Source organism: Mastigoproctus giganteus, chromosome 8 (assembly GCF_048544385.1).
Source record: "Mastigoproctus giganteus isolate SK-2022 chromosome 8, ASM4854438v1, whole genome shotgun sequence".
NCBI lineage: Eukaryota > Metazoa > Arthropoda > Arachnida > Uropygi > Thelyphonidae > Mastigoproctus > Mastigoproctus giganteus.
Genome location: NC_143582.1, coordinates 49,629,959 through 49,650,955, shown reverse-complemented (window position 1 = coordinate 49,650,955; position 20,997 = coordinate 49,629,959). Strand labels below are relative to the sequence as shown.

The following is a 20,997-nucleotide window of genomic DNA, read 5'->3' as shown; positions in this document are numbered from 1 at the left end:
TCCTTCTAATATCCAAGTTTGCTGATGATACAAAGGTTGGTAGAGTGATTAATGCCAGGAATCAGGGTACACTACTGCAAAAAGAGCTAGAGAAATTAAGCAAATGGACTGAGAGGTGGCAAACTGAAATTCAATATTGAGAAATGCAAGGATTGCTACACTTGGGTAGCAGATCAGAATAACATATGACTGGATCATACCATGCTAAAGGTGGAGAACAAAAAAGACAGGGCTAAATGTGGTCTGATATGAAGTTCCAATAGTAGCACAGACAGGCTGCTAGTATTTACTAATCCCAAAATAACATACCAACTGTGTGATACTACTCAAGGCAGTAGAGAATAAAAAAAAACTTGGGATAATTGTGCAGTCACACAAGAAATTTTCTGAGCAGTGCAGAGAGGCTGCCAGGTCAGCTCATGTGGTTTTGTTAATGATATAAAGTAATTTTGCCAGCAGAGATAAGGAGGTGATTATCCTGCTGCATAAGGCAATGGTTAGGCCACATCTTTAGTACTGCATACAGGTCTGGAAGCTTCATTTTAGGAAGGATGTGAATCTGTTGGAATGGATGCAGAAAAAGGCAATGAGATTGGTGAGAAGAATTAAAAAAGTAATTTCACCAAGAAAGGCTTCAGTTCTGCAAAGTGAAGTATGTGGAAAAGTAATGTTTAAGGTTTTGAATAGAGTGGGTAAGCTAAATGCTGGTGGCATCCTTCCTCTTGCTCTGACAACACATATCAGACATAAATTTAAGCTGATGAAGAATGGTTGCAGGACAGTAGTAGTAGTGGCACATGATGCAAGAAAGCAAGTGTAGGAGCTTATGCAGCATCAGCCAAAAAAAAAAAAAAAAAAATCACACCATTCCCTCCAAATGCCTGTCCAGTTCCTCCTTAAATTTATTTAACCTATCAACTTCCACAACGACAGATGGAAGTTTGTTCCAGCAATTAACCACCCGCTGGCTAAAGGCAAATTTCCGCACATCTATTCTACATCTGTCCTTTCTTAATTTGAACTTATGTCCCCGTAGGTTGGTAATCTGAACAAGTGGAAGGATCCCATCAGAATTCAGCGTGCTCAACCCATTCAAGGCCTTATAGACCTCAATCAGATCACCGCGCAGGTGCCTAGTCTCCAGCCACTGCAATTTGCAGAACTTAAGCCTCTCTTGGTAAGAGAATCCCTTCATTCCCCTCACCAATCTTGTTGCCCTTCTCTGTACACGCTCAAACAAATCTACATCCTTCCTAAAATGAGGCCTCCAGACCTGTACGCAGTACTCAAGGCGTGGCCTGACCATTGCCTTATACAGAGGGACAATCACCTCCTTTTCCCTGCTAGCAAAATTCCTATATATCATTGACAAAACCCCATGACCCGCCCTAGCAGCCTGTCTGCACTGCTCAGAAAACTTCATATCTGACTGCACAATTACTCCCAGGTCTTTTTCATTTTCTACCACCTTAAGTGTAGTACCACACAGTTGGTACGTTTCTCTGGGGTTACTTCTACCCATATGCAGTACTTTGCATTTGTCAAGGTTGAACTTCAGTTGCCACTTCTTAGCCCATCTGCCCAAATTATCTAGATCCTGTTGCAGTAGCACACTGCCATTACTGTCATTAACAACCCTGCCAACCTTTGTGTCATCTGCAAACTTTGACATTAAGCCTGATATACCTTCATCAATATCATTGATAAATACACAAAACAACAGTGGACCCAACACCGAACCCTGTGGGACTCCACTAATAACATTAGTCCACGAAGAGCAGCACCCATTGATTACCACCCTCTGTCTTCTCCCACTTAACATCCTTTTATCCATTGTAGCAACTTACCCTTAATACCATTCTGCTCCAATTTGTACAGTAGTCTTCCATGCACAACAGTGTCAAAAGCTTTCCTGAAATCCAAGTATATGATATCAAAATTATTTTTTGCATCCAGTTCCTTTGTGACCACATCATAATAACCAATCAAATTTGTCAGACAAGACTTTCCCTTAACAAACCCATGCTGTGTTTGAATTATTGCTGCAGTCTTGTCTAGATGATCCTGCAATGCATCTTTAACCAGCGACTCCATTATTTTACCCGGAACAGAAGTTAAACTAACTGGTCTGTAATTACTCGTGTCACCCTTCGATCCACCTTTGTGAATTGGGGACACATTTGCACATCTCCAGTCCGTGGGAACCTCCCCTGAGTCCAAGGATGCTCTCATAATTATGGCTAAGGGTTTGCTTAGTTGCTTTGCCGTCTCCTTTAAAATAACTGGATAGATCCCATCCACCCCAGGTGCCTTTCTTATGTTTAACTTCAACAATTTCTCCTCCAATTTCTCCTCCACTCAGTTATTACAAAATCATTAAGCACACTGCTACAATTTGATAACCTTCTTCCATTTTCAAATTGTAATAATTCCTCACGTGTGAATGTAGATGCAAAATACTCATTCAGTTTGTTTGCTATCTGAGCAGGATCATCAATAGTCGAACCATCGATGTCAAGTGGACCAATCATATTCATCCCCTTCCTTTTAGAGTTTATATAAGTAAAGAAATCCTTGCTGTTTTTCTTAGCATCTTTTGCCAAAGATTTCTCGTAATCCGCCTTCGCCTGCCGAACCTCCTTTGTGACCTGATTACAGACTAGCTTATATCTGCCACAGGCTTCTGCGTCACCTGATAATTTATATGCATCCCATGCATTTTTCTTCTCTGTCACGAGTCTCATTAGTTCATTTGATAACCATTTAGGCCTAAACCTTGAACGATATTTCTTAATCGGTATATAAAGTCTAGTAGCTTCCACGATTAATTCTTTGAATGCTTCCCACTTCGAATTTACTGTTTGTAACATCGTCAGTTGATCAGAGGTGCACATTTTTGCTTTTAGCCAGAGGGTAGTTGATTACTGGTACAAACGTCCATCTGATGTTATGAAAGTGGCTAGTACTTTGAATGAATTTAAAAAATTAGAAAAATTATTAGAGCAAATAGAAAGGAGGTAATGTGGAAAGTGTTTATATACAGGATCATCTAAAAAGGTATCCATGATTTCACATTTAATTATCTTCGGAAATATTTGATCAATTGTTGTGATCATAGCAGCAAACAGTGTAATAACTGATTAAGTTTTCTTTGACACCTCAACAATGACCTTGGCTGCGCCATGAGTGTGCGCAGAATGACTCCCACGTGCACTGCCTCAGTCAGTGCTAATTTTAGTTCAGTGTACCACAACACACTGTGCTTTCTGTTGCACAGTGGCCATCTTACTGACACTGACTGAGGCAGTGCGCGTAGGAGTCACACTGTGCACACTCACGATGCAGCCAAGGTTGTTGTTGAGGTGCCAAATAAAGCTTAGTGAGTTACCACACTGTTTGCTGCTATGATCACAGCAATCGATTAAATATATCCAAAGATAATTAAAAAGGAAATTACAGACACCTTTTTCGATGATCCTGTATATACTGGCTGATGTTGTATAAGCTTGCTTCTACTAATACTAATACTGCACTTGGACAGCGGTGATCCCAGAATAACATGCCAAATGGGTAGTACCACGCTCAAGGTAGCGAAGAATAAAAAAGATCTAGAAGTAAATGTAGTCTAACATTAAGTTCTCTGAGCAGTAAAGACAAGCTGGTATGGCAGCTAAGGGGACTCTGAATCTCATACAGGAATTTCATAGCAAGGAAACAAAGGTGATTATTCCACTGCATAATGATAGGCCACATCTGGAGTACTGCAAACAAGTCCAGACTCCTCACTTTATTAACGATATGAATCTGTAGGAATGAATGTAAAGAAGAGTAACAAAATTATTCAGGGATTCAAAAGGGTTCTCTTATCAAAAGATATTTCAGTTCTATAAATTACAACATCTGGAAGTTGGGCACCTGTGAGGAGACCTGATTGAAGTTCCACACTTTAAATGGATTGAGTAAACTAAATGCTGATGGCATCCTTACTGTATCTCTGACAACACAAATAAGGAGACATAAATGTAATTTGAAAAAAGGATAGTTGCAAGACATGTGCAAAAATTTGCTTTCAGCTAGAGAGTAATTGATTGTTGAACCAAACTTCTGTTGGGTGCTGTGGACATGGGAAGTTGAATAAATTTAAGGAGATATTAGACAAATTATTAAAGACAGACAAATTATATGAGATTTCTTTTTGACTGATGCTGCATAAGCTTGCTTCCTTCCATCATTTATTGCCACTACTAATACCAATTCAATCAGATGCCACATGAGTCAGGATGAATTAAATATGCTAAAAACCAATTATGGCTTTTTTGCATATTGATTATCCTAATTATGGCATGTATTTGTTGCTAAAACAAAATAAATGGTTATTACTTAGCAATAACTCCATACATCTGAAATCTAAATCTCAAAAAATAATTCCAGTTCACTCAATTTGTTAACTGACCTCTAGATTACTATATGGGCAAGTTCAAAACCACCTTTCCAATCTCTTAGCTTCCCTAATGCATTCAACAGAACTGCTTGCAGAGGGGTATTTTTCCTTGAGGTAGATATCTTCTTAATACTAGTTTATCATTCATTGTATTAATGTCAAGAAATCACTATCTCTCCATGTACAATCACACTACTTTCCAAGTTACTATGTCTCATGTGCAATGCAAGATTTAAGCAGGCAGGGACCTTGGCACACAAATATTACATACTAAAAATTACATAGAGTAGCTGCAATGGTCTGGGGGGGCTAGCATAACTGCATCACTGTATGCTCATAAAGCTGGCCTTACCCCTATGGCAGTTCAATGCAGTGTAAGCATCATTCCTACCAGTGCATATGATCACCATTACATTGTGAACCACAATTTATTACCATTCATAAAATTGATGATTCAAAAACTATTATTCTGTATTTCACTTTACCTTCCATCTGCTAAACAGTTCACATATCAAATCTCATATCATAATTATCTCATTACTCTATAAAATAAATTGCCTTTTGAAGTGCGTTCTGTGATGAGTTATTAGAAACAAGCTGTAAATTTTTTTTAAAGGATAGTATTAATCATAACTTTAAATTCTTATATACTAATACTGTATATAAATAATAAACTCCTAATATAACACTCCTGCTTAATAACACTACCCTGCTTTTAATGCTCTTTTCTTCTGGTCCTATGGGCTATGAAGGGCCAATGCATGAATTTTTTTTAATGACTACAGTGCTTCCTTTTAAATGCTTTCCCACTTATATTGCTTGCTTTTTTTTAAGGTCCCAAAAAGGTCTAAATCTGGAAATAATCCCCCATCACCTTGATTTTTTGCCTTGAAAAAGGAATGATAGAGAATAAATTTTAGAAATTATCATTTCTACATTTTGTTTATTTCACAGATAATTGTTCCTTATGCAGGTGACATTTATTTTATATTTAACTCAAACCTCTGAAGGTAGGTAGGCCACTCTTCACAACTAAGTGTCTAACTATCCTTCATTGCATTCACAAACTTCTGCAACTTTTTTTAAATTCAACACTATTTGTCCACTTTTCAATCTTTGTTGATACAGTAATTAGTGTATTCTGTATGTGACCAACATCCGTAAATATCATTAATGACAGTGTTATTGTTATTGCATCAAATATTACATTTATCATATTTATACAGTAATACTCAATATACGCTTAATTTAATTTAACAAAATCTTTTTAAGCAAAAAAAAAGGTGGAAGATGCAAAAAAGTAAACACAGTACATAGTGTGCAGGTTTTAAACTTGCACATAAACTGTTTCTTCATAAACACTGAAAAAAAAAACAAGCTAAAAAATCAATTTTATCTACCAAAATATTGATGAAAAATAATCTCCAAAAACAGGTGGGGGGGGGATGTGCTTATAGTGCTCTCTAGGTCCAGTCCCTTCAAAAAGCATTATTAACAGAAGTTTACTGTAGTTGGTTTACATACGTGACAAGCTTTCCAAAGTGCCAAAAGAATAAGCTTCATGAATTCAAAGGCAAATCTAACAGTACTTTTGTGCACTACTTTTTGTCTTCCACATCTACAATGCATAGCAACAAATTACTGTATATATTGCAGAAGCCATATATGGCTTCTGCAATATATACAATATTTCGTGATGCTGCCCATACTCTACAGACAGCATCACAAAGAATGATGTTTTGCATGCAATATATTGAAATTATATTGATTTGTTTGTATATATTTGTATTTATCACTCATAACTATTATAATGCAACAATTTTACTAATAAAATTTTCTTTTATGGTGTTACATTAGTTTGAAGAAAGAAAACCCTCTTCCAAGATAGCAGTTTCTCAAAGATCCCCAATGGTGGCCACAATTAGATGGTTCCTAGCCATCACAAGTTCTTGCATTCATCAATTAACTATGGTCAAAATAGGGTTTCCATATTTTCAAATTGGAATACACACTGAAATTCTGTGATACATGCTGGAGGAAGTGGCATCAGGAAAATGATGTTGTATACAATGTTACCATGCATATGTGGTACATGACTATCATGTGATGCCAATGTGGAATGATAAATTTAACAAACCTTTCCATTCCCTCCCACAAAAGAGAAAAAATATCAATAACTTAGCTATATTTTATAAATGTTGGCAATGTTATTTACATTACCATCAACAAAATCAATGAATATTTGAGCAAGAACAGCAAACAGTTATAACAACAAAATGGAATTTCAATAATACTGCAATACACTTGGCAGCTATTTAATTTTTTTTTTTATGTTCTTTTACAGGTCTGGAGGCCTCATTTTAGGAAGGATGTAAAGTTTCTAAAACAAATACAAAGAAGGGCAACGAGATTGGTGAGCTCTTACCAAGAAAGGCTTAAATTCTGCAAATTACAGCACCTGGAGAGTAGGCATCTGCAAGGTGATCTGAGTGAGGTGTATAAGGCTTTGAATGGGATGAACAAGCTGAATGTTGATGGGATGAACAAGCTGAATGTTGATGGGATTCTTCCTCTTGCTCAGGTTAAGAACATGAGGGGGCATAGATTCAAATTGAGGAAAGACAGTTGTAGAATAGATGTGCAGAAATTTGCCTTTAGCCAGCGAATAGTTGATTAGTCGAACAGACTTCCATCTGTCGTTGTGGAAGTTAGCCTAAATAAATTTAAGTCTGAGCTGGATAGGCGTTTTGAACGAATGGAGGGATGAAATGGGAAGGGTTTTTTTTGGCTGATGCTGCATAAGCTTGCTTTCTTGCATCATATGCCTCTACTAATGCTAATGTATATACATCTGTCCTTCAATTTAACTTTTTAAAGTAATTTTTTTCGAAGAGGCTGTGAAGATATTTCCTGAACTGTGTTAAGTAAAATCAGAATTGTGTTTCACCATTAATTCTACTTATTTCTTTCACTTTTCCATGCATTCTTCATCAAACTAAAGTTCAGAGCATAATAGTAATAGTAGTGGAAAATGATGCAAGGAAGCAAACATATACAGCATCAGATGTCTAAGGAAAATCAATAAAATAAATTGGAGAGAACATAGAACTAATGAACAAGTAAGGAGAGATCTAAATTTTGAATGCAGAATAATTGAGCAGATCTACAAAAAACAACTTCAGTGGTTTGGACATGTGAACCAGATGAAACAACACAGGCTGCCTAATGTAGTACTGACAGGAAGAAGTGGAGATAAGAGACCACCAGGAAGATCCAAAAGAGAATGGCTTCAATGCCTAAAGGAAAACACAGACTTTCAGAGTTATCAACAAATGATGCAAGATTCAAGAGATCGACAACAATGGAGGGCAATATCTAAATAGGGACTCAAACCGTGCCAAATGGAAGAGTAGAATGATGATGATGATGATGCTACATAAGCTCATACACTTGCTTCCTTGCATCACATGCCTCTACTACTACCTCAGTATCATATCAATAGAATATTCTTGCTGCCACTAAATAAGCAAAAATGTAAATAAAATATTTAAGGTTAAACAAAATGCAGAATAGTAAGGCCGGTAAAAATAAGAAAAAAACAAGTGATAAAATAATAAAGGCTAGGTGATAAAATATACAAATAAAGTGTATTTTACTGCATATTTTATCTTTTTATTATAATTGTACTTAACCAGTGGCGTAGCTACCATGTAGGCAGGCAGGGCAATTGCCTCCGGCCCCGGGCCGTTTGGAGCCCGGCGTCTTTGGCTGTCTCCTGTTTTTGCAATTTTCATTAAGTAGGGGCCCGAACATGTTCTTTGCCTCCGGCCCCGAAAAGGCGTAGCTATGCTACTGTTAACTTAACCATTCTCCTTTTTGTATAGTATATTAAATATTTTATTTACTTCAGTGGATGGAGCTCCAATCTGTTCGCAAAAGGGTAAGTTAGGTCTTTAATCAAAACTTATTTCAATTTATCTCTTCCAAAACAGAAAGAAGAAAAAAAAACATTAGCAAAGTATTTTTATGTATTTTTAAAACCTATGACCGATGTTGTTCAGATTTCTTTGTTGTTGCTGTTATTCTTATTTAATTTTTTTTATTATTATTTATTTATTATTTTTTTTTATTATTTATTTATTTTATTTTTTTTTTTTTTGGCAAATCTAAAATGTTGACTAATGATCTCAACAAAATAATCATAACTGTCCTTTCATTGTCTATGTTAACAAAGACAAAATTTTAAAGTAATTACTCTTGGTTTTTTCCTTCTCGTAGATCTTCTTGTTTGTTCATCACTTATAGCAGATCCAGCTGCACCACTTTGTTTTTCGTGATCGCCGGGACAAGGAGTCAATTCACTTTCATGAGGACTTGAACGTTTCCGCTCTTCGGAACTGCTAGATATAGAACTCATGATATTTTATGTAAATAATGCCAACTCTTTGGACAACACACACGTCTATTGTGGTTTTGAATATCGCACCGCGAATTGTCAAATCCTAAACTACATAAACATCACCCACGTGCTGTGAGACTGAAACTCGTCGGTAGTATAAGCCAATACCGATTGGACTAATCTCAGTCTAAACTTTAGTTGCGTAGATCGACTTAAAAGGATTAATAGCACTACGACAGACAGAGTAAAAAAATCATTATGCTATTTACTACAGCCAACTTATGTTACGAAAATGCTTATCATTTGAATTTTTTTTTTTGTCACAGTTATTTATTATTTATAAAATAAATATGTTATAGCACGTGAGCGAAGAACAGCAAAAAAAAAAAAAAAAAAAACACCACAAACTTGGATGGGCAAACGGATTCTATACCTCATACCACAAAGTAAGATATCTTAGTACTCCGTGCCTCATACTACATATTTATAATTTCATAAAAGAAAATTCTTATTTTATTTATTTATTTTGTTCATTTTATTATTTTATTTTGTTTATTCTGTTCATTTAATTTTTTATTTATTTTAATTAATTAATTTCTTTATTTATTTAATTTGTAAATTTGCTAAGTGAAATTATCGGTACTAACAGGTACACTGAGTGGACAGAAATCATGAGATACCTACCTAGTAACGGGTAGGTCCACCTTGCGCCCGGATAAGGGCAGTCATACGGCGAGGGCATTCAGTTCACTAATTCACGAAAGCGTTCCATAGGTATTTCCATCCATGCTTGCTGCACCGCTGTTCATAATTCCGTCGCATTCCTAGGTGAAGGATCCAACGCTCGAACAGACTTTTCTACAGCATCCCAAAAATGCTCCCAAGGGTTCATGTCCAGTGAACGGTGAGGCCATTCCATGGTGGTAAAATCTGCGAAATGCTCTTTGAACCATGTTCTAGTCACCACGGCTCTGTGGGGAGGCACATTGTCCTACTGGAAGAGTCCATTGCCCTGTGGGTGCACAATGATCATGAATGGATGCAAATGGTCTGCAAGAAAGGACACGTAACCGGGACCGTTCAGAGATGCGTCTAGAGGTACCAGAGGTCCCAATATGTGCCAGTTGAACACGATCCATCCATTACCGAGCGTCCACCAGCCTGAACAGTTTCTTATTGACATGACGGGTGCATAGCTTCGTGCGGTTTCCGCCAGATATGCACCCTTCCGTCTGCTCGAAATAACTGGAAACGAAACTCATCGGACCAGGCAATTCGTCTGCAATCATCCAAGATCCAGTACTTTCGCCCAGTTGAGACGTGAAATCCTGTGTCGTGGTGTTTGCAATGAATTCTGGCGAGTCAGCAGCTCCCATAACCTATTGCGGCTAATGACCGCTTAATGGAGAAGTTTCTGGCATCTCCCTCGCTGAAGTTGGTGATTTGTGCCACTGTCACTCTCCGGTTGGCTAAACAATGCGAGACAGACGTCGAGGACTACGTTCATCCACCACCTTTCTCCGTCTCCGCCCACAGCGCTGTCCACGATGAGACGTTATTCCGGAAATGGCGTGTTCCACATACTGTCGAACGCGGATAGTGCATTTTCTGTACCACCTCCGCGATAAAGTGTAAAGTAAAGTGTAAAGTGTGTTTAGGGTCAAGCGGCACTAGGGGTTTCCCCCATCTCCGCGTAGTTTACATTGTGGGTGAACCAGTTGACTGGAAAAGCCAGAGATTTAAAAATGTATGGGCTTTGTATATATTTGATGCCTTGTACCGTTGTTCATCTGGTCATTTAGCCGCCAGACCCCTACTGAGGCCCGACGTTGTCCCACTTTAGCCCCGTGGAGGCAGACCAGGTACTCACTAGTATATAGTTCACTCTGGCAGGTCCTGCCACCTAATTTCCTAAGATTTCATTGGCTAGGACCTGAAAAAAAAAAAAAAAAAAAAATCGCGTACGCGTCGCGGGGAGCGCTAGAAGTCCAAAATGTTTGGCAAAATTAATTTAGATTGGTGATTTTAGATTGTGTGGGGCGTGTTCACGTTGCTATCAGATAGAGCGGGGTGAAGGCTGAAGACTGGAGGGTAAATAGACAGAAATATGGAGCCGAAAGGGAAGGCAACTCCAGTTTACAGTGGGGCATGCCCATGCCCCACCAGAGGGAAGAAATAGGGTGGCAGAGTGACCCACGCGTCGGGCAACCACTATGATCACTCTTTCAAAATCGGTTAACTCACGACGTTTATCCGTACTGACATCGAATTGTCGTCTACGTGAATGCAGTGATTCAGTGTACCTATATACCTGCCAAGCGGTGTGTTCGGTTCGCGCACTCACACACACACACACACACACACACACACACACACACACACACACACACACACACACACACACACACACACACACACACACACACACACACACACACACACACACACACACACACACACAAATCGCAGATTCAATTAGGTTACAGATTAATACTTTTACTGATGTGTGGACTTTTATTGGCCTGTATCACAGTGCATCTGAGTTAATTGCTCGCAGGCGAGAATTATGTGGTTTTATCTCCCAGAAACTCTGGCTCTTCGTCCAGCAAAGAGGCAAATCGGCCATAGTATACACTAAATTTAGCATCAGCATTAGCACAAGAAGTGGCAAATGATGCAAGAACACAATCGTATATTGCATCAGCCAAAAAAAACCCACTTTCCATTAAAACTAGCCATTTCCACCAAGAGTTTCTCTAGTTCACCCTTGAATTTATTTAAGATTCGACTTCCACAACAACAATGAAACTTTATTCCAGTAATCAACCACCCGCTCGCTAAAGGCAACCTTCCTCGCATATATGGTGCAACTGTCCCTCCTCAAATGAAATTTATGCCCACTCATGCATATCATCATTTTTCTCTTTCTTGGTGATTCCCTTCTACTCTCTCTCTCTCTCTCTCTCTCTCTCTCTCTCTCTCTCTCTCTCTCTCTCTCTCTCTCTCTCTCTCTCTCTCTCTCTCTCTCTCTCTTAGGGTAACTAGGGATATTTATAATTTCATCAACATTGGCTTGCTCAATCTATTCAAACCCTAAAACACCATAATCAGATCACCCGCAGGTGCTTAGTCTCCATGCTGCAATTTTCAGAACTGAAGCCTTTCTTGGTAAGAGCACTCATCTAAATATTCGTTTCAGCAGCTCTACAATCTTTCTAAAATGATGCCTCCAGACCTGTATGCAGCAATCAAGATGTGGCCTAACCATTGTTTTATACAATGGGACAATCACCTCCATAACCCTACTAGAAAAATTCTTGTATGTCATTGAAAATCTCCATGAGCTGTCCTGGCAACCTGTCTGCATAATTATCCTCAGGTCTTTTTCATTATTCATAACCCGAGTGGAGTACGTTATTCTAGGGTTACTGATAACAATATGGAGTACTTTGTATTTGTGAATGTTAAACTTCAATTGCTATTTCTCAGCCCTCCCGACTAACTTTTCTAGATCCTGTTGCAGTAGCATAATGTCATTAATTACACTGCCAATCTTTGTGTCGTCTGCAAATTTGGAAATTAAGCCTGACATGCCTTCATCAATATCACACGATAAATATAGAAAACCACAATGACAAAACACCGAACCCTAGGTTTACTCCACTAATAACATTAGTCCATGAAGAGCAATATCCACTGATTACCACTCTCCGTCTTCTCCAACTCAACCATCCCTTCATACAGATAGTCAACTCCCACAGACGACCATGGTTGTCCTAAAACGATCTCAGCACCTCCACCGGTAACGTAGGTAAATAGGCTGTTATAGGTGATCTTTTGGGTAAGTACTGTGGCCACTGCAGCATACTGTAGACATTGCTGCACGCAGTGTGCGGTGGCTATACGATGAATGCATCAGCAGTGAGCTTCAGACTGCCGTGGCGCAATTTGTTTTTAACTCTTCTTGTACTTAGCTATCTTTCACTCCTATCCCCATCAATCGGCCAACTGGTCCAGAAATATCACTCTCTTTCGAAAATAATCGATGTAATTTATTCTTATTTGCAAAATATAGGACCATCCATTAAGTACACACGCAAACACATAAACTCAAGGGAGCATTTCGCCAAATTGTCAAGCGCGGCGGTGCAAACACTGTGAAAATTGACTATTTCTAATTACTAATCTGTGTAGCAAGCAAACCATATCAATCGTCGACTCTCAACAGTGGCAGACTTGACATTATCATAGTTTCACTACTGTACGTTGTAATTGTGTGGCTGATAAGTTTGTATGGCTGTTATTAAAAGTGACAGGAGGAACAGGAAAATGTGACCTTTGCAATTTTAATACCACAAGGAGGACAGAAAATTTTGCTATGTAAACTTGTAGAAAGTGGATGGTCGCAAGATATTAATAAAAATAGAGTATATAATGTGACTGGAATTGTAATATTTTATTAGGTGTTTAATTGAAGAAAAGCCGTTCACTGATGATATTTTAAGAAGTCCTTATGTGCTGTGATGTAATAACTAGATCGTAGATATAGCTTAGCTTAATTTTTGTTGTTGACAGGTGCTGTTCAAAATGCTAAAAATTTGCATCGCGTAATTTGCCTATTGGCCCAAAAGAATTCTCGCTGGTCTATCATCTAGTTTCTAGTTCTTTCTAATATTTCATAGTAAAAAAAAAAAAAAATGCAACAAATTAAATAAATTTAGAAGACTGAAAAGAAAAAATAATAATAATAATAACAGTTGACGTTTCAGAACATTGTGACTTCTAACCGCTGTGAGGCGTTGTATTTCCTAATACCTGACATTTCACAGAGAAATGGGCGGAGTTCAATTTATTAAATTTTTGGTCCATGCTTCATGCCAGTTCGTTTTTGAATGTGAGTTATTGGCTTACTCATCATGTGAGCAATGTGTGGTATGCAGTCCCTTTCAGGCGTGGTTGGGAGAAAATTAGGAGTTTTGGTGTTACATTAAAAATTTAATAGGCTTAACAATGGATAAAATAGAAACTTTTGTTGAGAATATACTTTCTGGAAGAGCTGTTGACGATGATGTAGGTGAAATTGTTGATTTTTCTCTGGCAGATCAAGTTGAAGATTTGGGTAAGTTATGAGGGCATCCACCTTGTGCCATTAGTTATTACATTACCTTTTGGAATGAGATGTGCGAAACGGCTGCTTCAAAACACTACCTGCGACTGACACTCATTTTTAAATGAATAACAGCCTAAAATATAATTTTCCAAGAATCATTATTGTGAAAATTTCCCGTGTAGATATGTATGGATTTTTCATAGTACCCGCATATGACAATTTTGTCTAGGCCACTTCAGATTTATAAATGCATCATCACTTCTAACTGCATTTTAACCCAAAGCTTACCGCAGTGACAATTGTTGAACATACTAATATTACGCCACTATGTGCATTACTCCCAAAACAGGAAGAAGACTTGTTCGTTAAAGTACTGCTGTATGTTAATATTAATGTATTTGGAAAATTAAATGCACAGGGCATAATCCTTATGGGTTTTGATAATTAACTATATAGTATCGGTGTAAATACACCATAGTTAACCCATATATTTGAACTACGTATGTAGCGTAGAGGGCATCGTTTTAATTGTATCTCATAATGTGGTTGCCTTCACAACGAGATAGCTACTATTGCATTACTTCAAATAAATAACGCTTCTCTAGTAGAGAAGACTACTGTTATTTATTTTCAGCGGTACCACCACCCAGACGATCGTTTCGAAGCTGTGCGTGAATTTAATGTGAAAAAAAAACCCATTGGACCAGATCTATTAAACCAAACAAATGAATTATAAAATTCAAACCTAAATCACGAAAAATCTGAATTTAGACGATCGTTTCGAAGCTATTTGTATATGTGTGGGATAATAACTCGACTATCCACTTGTCCCTATTAGACTTAGAAAAGCAAAAAGGTAGAGGGAAAGTAATAGTAGGAGTGGAAGAGGAAAAGAAACGGCGTAAAAGAATGAAAGGAACAGTAACTCTTCAACTCACACCCTCAAAACTCAAATTCCTCCAATAGGTAACGCTTCCTCAGGCGCCTCCGTAGCCAGGTGGGCAGGAGCAGCAGTGCATAGCACATGCTTCTTGATTAGACCGGGGTTTGAGCCCGTCACCACCAAATATGGAGGATGTGGAGAGGTCAGGGAATGACCATTGCATATCCCAGAGCAATATGGCCATAGTTGCTAATGCTCCTAAAAAAAAAAAAAAAAAAAAAAAAAAACCAACCAACGCTTCCCCAGTAGAGAAGACTGTTGTTACCTATTCTCGGAAACTCCGTGAAAATCAGCCCCCCCCGGCGACCATTTCAAGGTTATTGTGAATTTAATGTGAAAAAAAAACCCATTGGACCAGATCTATTAAATCAAACAAATGAATTATAAAATCCAAACCTAAATCATGAAAAATCTTAATTCAGACGATCATTTCAAAGCTATTTGTGAATTTAATGTGAAAAATAATCCATTGGACCAAGTCTATTAAACCAAACAAATGAGTTATAAAATTTAAACCTATATCATGGAACTGTTTTGATGAGAGCCTAAGAGATCTACATTTTTATCAAGAAAACTGAATTTTGCAATAAACGAAAAAAAACAGGTGTTTTTTTTTTTCCAAATAACTAAAACCAGTACTTAAGATGAACCTCATCTCCAACCAAACTGCACAGAAGAGGTGGCTCTCCCCACCTTTTCAGAAACTTATCAGACCCTAAACGCCATTTTTCCAACTGTAAAAACCTTTACATGGAAGCAGACATTGTTTATTTCAAGTCCCAGAGATATCCCCTAAAGGTCCCAAACCTTTTCCGTTTTCAAAGCTTCCACACATGATATTTTGCCTCTGTAATTAAAACTATCGTGAACATTTTTTTTCTTGTCTAAGGGATGATCGAATTGCAAGTCTTATCCTCAAACATCTACAAATTCTTTTCCAAACTTCCTGCGCGAATCGACAGTAATAAAATAAATGGTACTGTTTCAATTTCAGTACAAAATTCGCATAATCTGTTGCCTGTCTGACTAAATCTATGCGTAATATCGTTCACTGGTATATTTCCGTAACCAACCCTCCATGAAAAATCAATATGCGATGGGTAGTTTCCGCCAATTTTTAGATTTTTAAAAAACAATTGCACATTATGGTTTCCTAAATTTGGCTTTTCTGGATTTTCTGAGTTAAACAGTGTCCAATAGAGTCATTTTAAACCACCCTTAAAAGGATCTATATCTTTCTTCCTTAACTGCGTGCACATATCCCGAATTTTTTTGTAATATATAAGAATTGTCTCTGCTTTTGGCCCTAGATAATTGCCGCCTTTAATTAAGGCTGTATTAAATCCCATAAAATATTTTATCAGTGCCACTACTAAATGGTTAGATTGCACCATATTAGCCACATCCAGCAGTCTCTTACAGCCTATCATCAGTGGGCAGGCAGGTACCCAGGTAATACAACAAGCCATCACAGTTGCGAAGTTATATCCACATTATGAGAGATGCCAAAAGGATGTGGTGGTAATATATTTGGAAAATTAAATGCACAGGGCATAATCCTTATGGGTTTTGATAATTAACTATATAGTATCGGTGTAAATACACCATAGTTAATCCATATATTTGAACTACGTATGTAGCGTAAAGGGCATCGTTTTAATTGTATCTCATAATGTGGTTGCCTTCACAACGAGATAGCTCATAATGTGGATATCACTTTGCAACTGTGATGGCTTGCTGTATTACCTGGGTACCTGCCCGCCCACTGATGAAGCCGCACAGCTTCAAAACGATCTGGGTGGTGGTACCGCTGAAAATAAACAGTAGTCTTCTCTACTAGAGAAGCATTATTTATTTGAAGTAATGCAATAGTAGCTATCTCGTTGTGAAGGCCACCACATTATGAGATACAATTAAAACTATGCCCTCTACGCTACATACGTAGTTCAAATATATGGGTTAACTATGGTGTATTTACACCGATACTATATAGTTAATTATCAAAATCCATAAGGATTATGCCCTGTGCATTTAATTTTCCAAATACATTACCACCACACCCTTTTGGCATCTCTCATAATGTGGATATAACTTCGCAACTGTGATGGCTTGTTGTATTACCTGGGTACCTGCCTGCCCACTGATGAAGCCGCACAGCTTTGAAACGATCGTCTGGGTGGTGGTACTACTGAAAATAAATAACAGTAGTCTTCTCTAATAGAGTGTTGTATTACCTGGGTACCTGCCCGCCCACTGATGAAGCCGCACAGCTTTGAAACGAACGTCTGGGTGGTGGTACTACTGAAAATAAATAACAGTAGTCTTCTCTAATAGAGAAGTGTTATTTATTTGAAGTAATGCAATAGTAGCTATCTCGTTGTGAAGGCAACCAACCACATTATGAGATACAATTAAAACGATGCCCTCTACGCTACATACGTAATTCAAATATATGGGTTAACTATGGTGTATTTACACCGATACTATATAGTTAATATTATTTGATATAAATATAAAAAAGAGAAAAGTGGTTGGAATTTGTTTGCAACTTCATTTGTAATTAAAACAAAGGAAACATTCTCATAGTTTTCATGATCATGGTACTAATGACTGTTTTTGTATAATATATATAACTGTTAAATGTATAATATATATAATAAAGCATAAAAACAGTGATGTATGCATAGAGAAAATGCCCTGTAGCCAGGGGTAGTCCCAGTAGGGAACTGACCGGGCTAGCCAGGTGGGTAAAGTGCCTCCCTAGCAGCCCAAAGGTCACTGGTTCGAATCCCGCTTCGGGCTTGGATCAAAGTAAAATGCAAAATCTTTGGGAGGTGCATTATGGCCACAGAAGCTGATGCACAAACAACTAACAAAAAAAAAAAAAAAACCCAGTAGGGGTTGAAGGCAAGGCAACTACAGTTCTCCCTTATAACCAAAGTAATATGGATTTTTTTTTTATTGGTAATGATTATTAAAATTACAGCTTAGTGATTCCCTGAAACACTGTTTTAGCTCTTTTCCTTTAACTGTATTAGTGCCCTCTTTAGAAAATCCCTGAGACTGCCTTTGCATAGGCAATTGAGTTTTATGCATGATGGACTACAACATTTAAATTACCACTTTTAAATATTTGGTTAGATGAATGGGACAAGTTTTACTATTCTATGATATTGCAGCCATTGCTGTTCTATAATGAATACTAATATATCTGCTGTATTATTTCCCATAATCCCCTGGTGAATGTGCATATAATGAATGTGAATACACACAGAATATATTATGAAGAAGAGTAAAAATAAAGAAACAGAATGATGATTGCAAACGTAAGTGGCTGCATATACAATATTCAAAACACGTTATATAATAAGTAATATATAGGCAATATTGAGGGAGCAGCTCAAAGAACAAGGAGACTGAGTGCAAAAGGCATTCAGTGGCAAGTGGGAGCTACGTCAAAATTCGCGTGAAGGTGTTGCTAAAAGCAGAAAGAGGAATTGATCTTTTGGAATTTTCAAAAGACAGTTTCTTTGGACGTTGAGTACAGTACTTAGGGAAGTAAGTTTGATGTGTAATGAACGTATTGCTCAATTGTATGAAAACGTTTTTTTTGTGTTTGTGTGGCATTAAATATTTGGCCATCATTTCGGCTGATGAAATGATGGAATAGTCACTCTGTCTTGTGTGTGTGCACTTGTGATGTGATTATGAGTGAACTGAATGCACTTTACCTGTATAGCTGAGTAGTATGGGAACAAGATTAAGGAAAGAGATTATAATAAACTTGTGTGAGAAGGAGACAGTCAGGAAGTAAGATTTGTTTCTTAGCAGAAAATTAGGTTTAGTCTCATCTAAATATTGGGGCAGTAAATTAAGGTAAATTATTAAAGTCTTTAATCAGAAAAGCAATAAGTACCTTTAAGCACCTTCAACTAATAAAACGTTTTTGACTGCATACTCCAAGTTATCTCCGTTGAGAATTTATACTTAGTCTTTTAAAAGAGACTGGGGTGGGGAAGAAGTCTTGGAGTTCAGAAGCATTGTAACAAATTCCTATATGTAAGGATGGTTCAGTACGTGTCAAATCATTAAAGTAGAGATTGATCACACTTTAAAATCTTACTATGCAAATTGACAAGTTACCAGAGGTTGAAAAATGGTGTTTATTCATAGTTGTAGCTTTTATTTTCTCATTAACAAAAAGTGTATTGAATTTCTTTTACCTATGCTTCTGTTCGAGGTTCTCTGCCATAATCACTTTTAATCAAAATCAAAGGTTGACAGTTTGCTCTATAAGTGCATCTTTGTGCATAAATTATGAGCCTTTTAAATTTATAAAATAGCTTCGTATAAAGTTGACAGCATTGCATTATATTTTAGGTCTTCAAAAGAATTAAATTTCTTAACCGTTTTGATGCTGTTCATGTGCATTGTTTATGCATAAAATTTTTTTTTTTTTTTGTCAGTATTTTTTAAATATAAAATGCACTTTTCTTCTATTAATGGTTTCTGTTGAATGAAAAGTCAATGACTTCCTGGTTGTGTATTGTATTGGGAAATGTCAATCGTGGATGAGTGCATCTTGCATCCCTGGGCATTTATTTTTGTCGTTGCTATATGGTGTATTGTGCATCTTTATGTAAAACTAGAACATTCCACCATCTGTGTTCGATAGTATGTGTTATATCATGTGGTTGTCATTTGTGTACAATACACAGTGATAAGGTAGAGTACAACATATGGAAAATGTGTGATGTTTAAGGTGGCTCCCCTGCTGCTAGTTGCGGCAGTGCGAGATGTAAGTTTTGTTGTGAAATAAATGTTTACAATGATAGGTGGAACAGGACCAGGGTATGTCAGCCAGGGGTTAAGGTTGATGTTGTAGAGCAGATATCAACTTTTAAGGGCACAAAAGGGTGATATTGTTGTACACATTGGCACTAATGATATTAAGAGTAGGAGACCGGCAGAATTACTTAACAAATACAGGTCAATGTTAAAAAAAGCCGTGAGTTAGGGTTGAATTTGAAAGTGTCTGCAATTCTGCCCAGACACGATAGGAGGGAGTATATGATGAGAACTTTGTCGATCAATTCGGCCCTGGAGAGATTGTGCAAGGCACAAGGGGCAGAATTTTTCTCAGCCTGATCTGTGCTTGTTAACAGGAGAGACTGCTTCTACAGGAATGGAATACACTTAAATAGAAAGGTGCAAGAATATTTGCTGATGCTATCGAGGCAGAGTTAGGTGGGTCGGAAAACTGCTAGCTTAGCATTAGCATTAGTAGAGACATATGATGCAAGAAAGCAAGCTTATTCAGCATTAGCCAAAAAAAAAAAAAAAAAAAAAAACACCACTCCCATTTCACCCCACTGTTCGTTCGAAATACCTGTCCAGTTGAGCCCTAAATTTGTTTAGGCTATCAACTTCAACAACAAATGATGGAAGTCGGTTCCACCAACCAACCACCCGCTGGCCAAAGGCAAATTTCCGCACATCTATCCGACATCGTCCTTCCTCAATTTGAATTTATGCCCTCTCAGGTGATTATTCTGAGCAAGAGGAAGAATCCCATTGGCATTGAGCATGCTCAAACCATTCAAAGCCTTATACACCTCTATCAGATCACCTCGCCGGTGCGGCGCCTCCGTAGCCAGGTGGGAAGGAGCAGCAGTGCGTAGCACACGCTTCTTGATTAGACCGGGGTTCGAGCCCGTCACCACCAAATACGGAGGATGCGGAAAGGTCAGGGAATGACCACCGCATATCCCGGAGCAATATGGCCTTAGTTGCTAATGCTCCTAAAAAGCAAATAACAAACAACAAAACCTCGCCGGTGCCTAGTCTCGAGACTGTAATTTGCAAAACTTAAGCCTTTCTTCGTAAGAGTAACCCTTTGTTCCATTCACTAATCTTGTTGCACTTCTCTGTACCCGTTCCAGCAGCTCTACATCCTTCTTGAAATGAGGCTTCCAGACCTGTATACAGTACTCAAGATGTGGCCTAACCATTGCCTTATACAAGGGAATAATCACCTCCTTATCCCTGCTAGAAAAGTTCCTGTATATCATTGACAAGACACCATGAGCTACTCTTGCAGCTCG

General features: G+C 37.8%; 2 protein-coding genes across 2 annotated transcripts in view; one reads left to right on the top strand and one right to left on the bottom strand.

Annotated features, from left to right (window-relative positions):
- Su(var)3-3 (lysine-specific histone demethylase Su(var)3-3) overlaps window positions 1-8,978 on the bottom strand; it is an 801,787-nt gene extending 792,809 nt beyond the window's left edge. Inside the window, exon 1 of the mRNA XM_090379361.1 lies at window positions 8,697-8,978. Coding sequence (XP_090235487.1) covers window positions 8,697-8,858 — 162 coding nt within the window. The 5' untranslated portion in view covers window positions 8,859-8,978. The remainder of the gene's footprint in view (window positions 1-8,696) is intronic.
- A 4,704-nt stretch (window positions 8,979-13,682) lies between these two features.
- Window positions 13,683-20,997, top strand: part of LOC150081526 (8-oxo-dGDP phosphatase NUDT18) — a 57,754-nt gene continuing 50,439 nt past the window's right edge. Inside the window, exon 1 of the mRNA XM_090379360.1 lies at window positions 13,683-13,959. Within this exon, the coding sequence (XP_090235486.1) occupies window positions 13,851-13,959 (109 nt within the window). The 5' untranslated portion in view covers window positions 13,683-13,850. The remainder of the gene's footprint in view (window positions 13,960-20,997) is intronic.